General features: G+C 50.7%; 1 pseudogene and 1 gene segment (V, D, J or C); both read left to right on the top strand.

The window, feature by feature from the left end:
* The first annotated feature begins 377 nt into the window (after nucleotides 1–377).
* On the top strand, nucleotides 378–496 carry LOC111733878 (annotated as a pseudogene).
* Nucleotides 497–662: 166 nt separating this feature from the next.
* The window catches only part of LOC105309123, a 5,440-nt gene continuing 4,448 nt past the window's right edge, over nucleotides 663–1,654 (top strand). The window contains 2 exon segments of the V gene segment in view: nucleotides 663–708; nucleotides 863–1,215. Of these exon segments, the coding sequence occupies nucleotides 663–708; nucleotides 863–1,215 (399 nt within the window).

The following is a 1,654-nucleotide window of genomic DNA, read 5'->3' as shown; positions in this document are numbered from 1 at the left end:
ATGGGGGTCACAGAGAAGATGTGAAGGAGAGAGAGGAAGTGGGCAGGACCCACCGACCAGCGCCTGCTGATCAGGGGTTGTCACTTCTCTCTCAGCGAGCCAAGCTCAGCCCCATGGCCAGGCTCCTGGAAGGCTCACAGCCCTGCTGAGCCACCCCAGCACAGACCACAGTCCAGACGAGTTTGGGACAGTAGCCATGTTTTTGCATCCCAGGAAGCTGACTGTGATCGGAAAAGTTAGAGTCTATGGCTGATTTTCTTAGAAGGAGCTTAGAAGCACCTGGGGACCTTTACTCCTTCCTCCTCAGGCACCTGCCCGGCCCCCTCTAACAGATGAGAATGATCTCTGCTAACTCCTCCCTTACAAAACCCAGATGAGTCTGCACCTATGCCACCATGAACAAGCCTGATTCCATCTGATCTCGGAAGCTAAGCATGGTCTGGCCTTGTTAGTACTTGGATGGGAGACCACCTAGGGAAACCAGGTGCTGTAGGCATAGAGAAAAAGAGAGAAAAAATAAAGAAAGAAAAGAATGCCAGACGATGAGTACATTTGCATAAACTCTAAACCATCACCACCCCCAAAGGACTAAGAAAGGAATAAGAGGGGATTGGGGGAGGCCAATGAGGTCTCAGGAGACAGAGCTCTGAGGAGACCCTACCATGGCCTGGACCCCGTACCTGTTCCCCCTCTTCATTCTCTGCACAGGTGCTGCCCCTGAGGCGCTGCCTACATCTCAGCCCCCATAGGACCCTGAGCTAGAGCTCTGCCAAACCCAGGTCTCAGCTCAGACAGGACCTCATTCAGAACCCCTGGGACCGGGCCCTTCATCCTCAGCCCTTTCTCCTCTTTTCTCTTGCAGGCTCCCTGGTTTGCTATGAGTTGACCCACCTGCCCTCACTGACTGTGGCTCTGAGACAAAGGGCCAGTATCATCTGTTCTGCAGATATCACTGAGAATGTAAATTATATGCACTGTTACCAGCAGAAGCCAGGCCAGGCCCCTGTGCTGGTCACCTATTATGTTGGCAACCAGCCTTCAGGGATCCCTGACCGATTCTCTGGCTCTATCTCAGGGAACACTGCCACCCTGACCATCAGCGGGGCCCGGGCCGAGGACGAGGCTGACTATTACTGTGAGGTGTGGGATACTGCCAGTGACGAAACACACAGTGACATAGGCACATGGGCCAGTGAGACACAGATTCCCTTCCCGGTAACTGTCACATTCTCCTCCAGCCCTAGGAGGGTGAGACATGACACGTCTGGCCCAGGTTCACAGATCTGACATCCCCAGGCGGCCTCGTCCTCCGTGCCCTCCAGACTTGTTCTGCAGAGGGTTCACTGGGAGATAGTACATAAAATTAATACTGCACAAGTAGTCCCTTTGTTTAAAGCGTTAGTGGAATGATTGAACATGTTAAGTGCTGACTTCAACTACATTTAAAAAACACCACATCTCACCTTTCAGAGATGACAGTCGTGATGTCAAAGTTTAAAAATGCACAGTTGAGATTCACAACTGTTTAGACACTGCAGAAGAAGAGTTTGGTGAACTTAATGACAAAAAATAGAAACTATTCAAAACAAAGTGAAGAAATAAAAAAGACGGAAAGCAATGAGCAGTGAATCTCAGTGATTTGCAGGACAACTTC

The sequence above is a fragment of the Pteropus vampyrus genome, unplaced genomic scaffold, assembly GCF_000151845.1.
Source record: "Pteropus vampyrus isolate Shadow unplaced genomic scaffold, Pvam_2.0 Scaffold673, whole genome shotgun sequence".
NCBI classification, from domain to species: Eukaryota; Metazoa; Chordata; class Mammalia; order Chiroptera; family Pteropodidae; genus Pteropus; species Pteropus vampyrus.
This window is presented reverse-complemented; position numbering and strand designations above follow the sequence as displayed.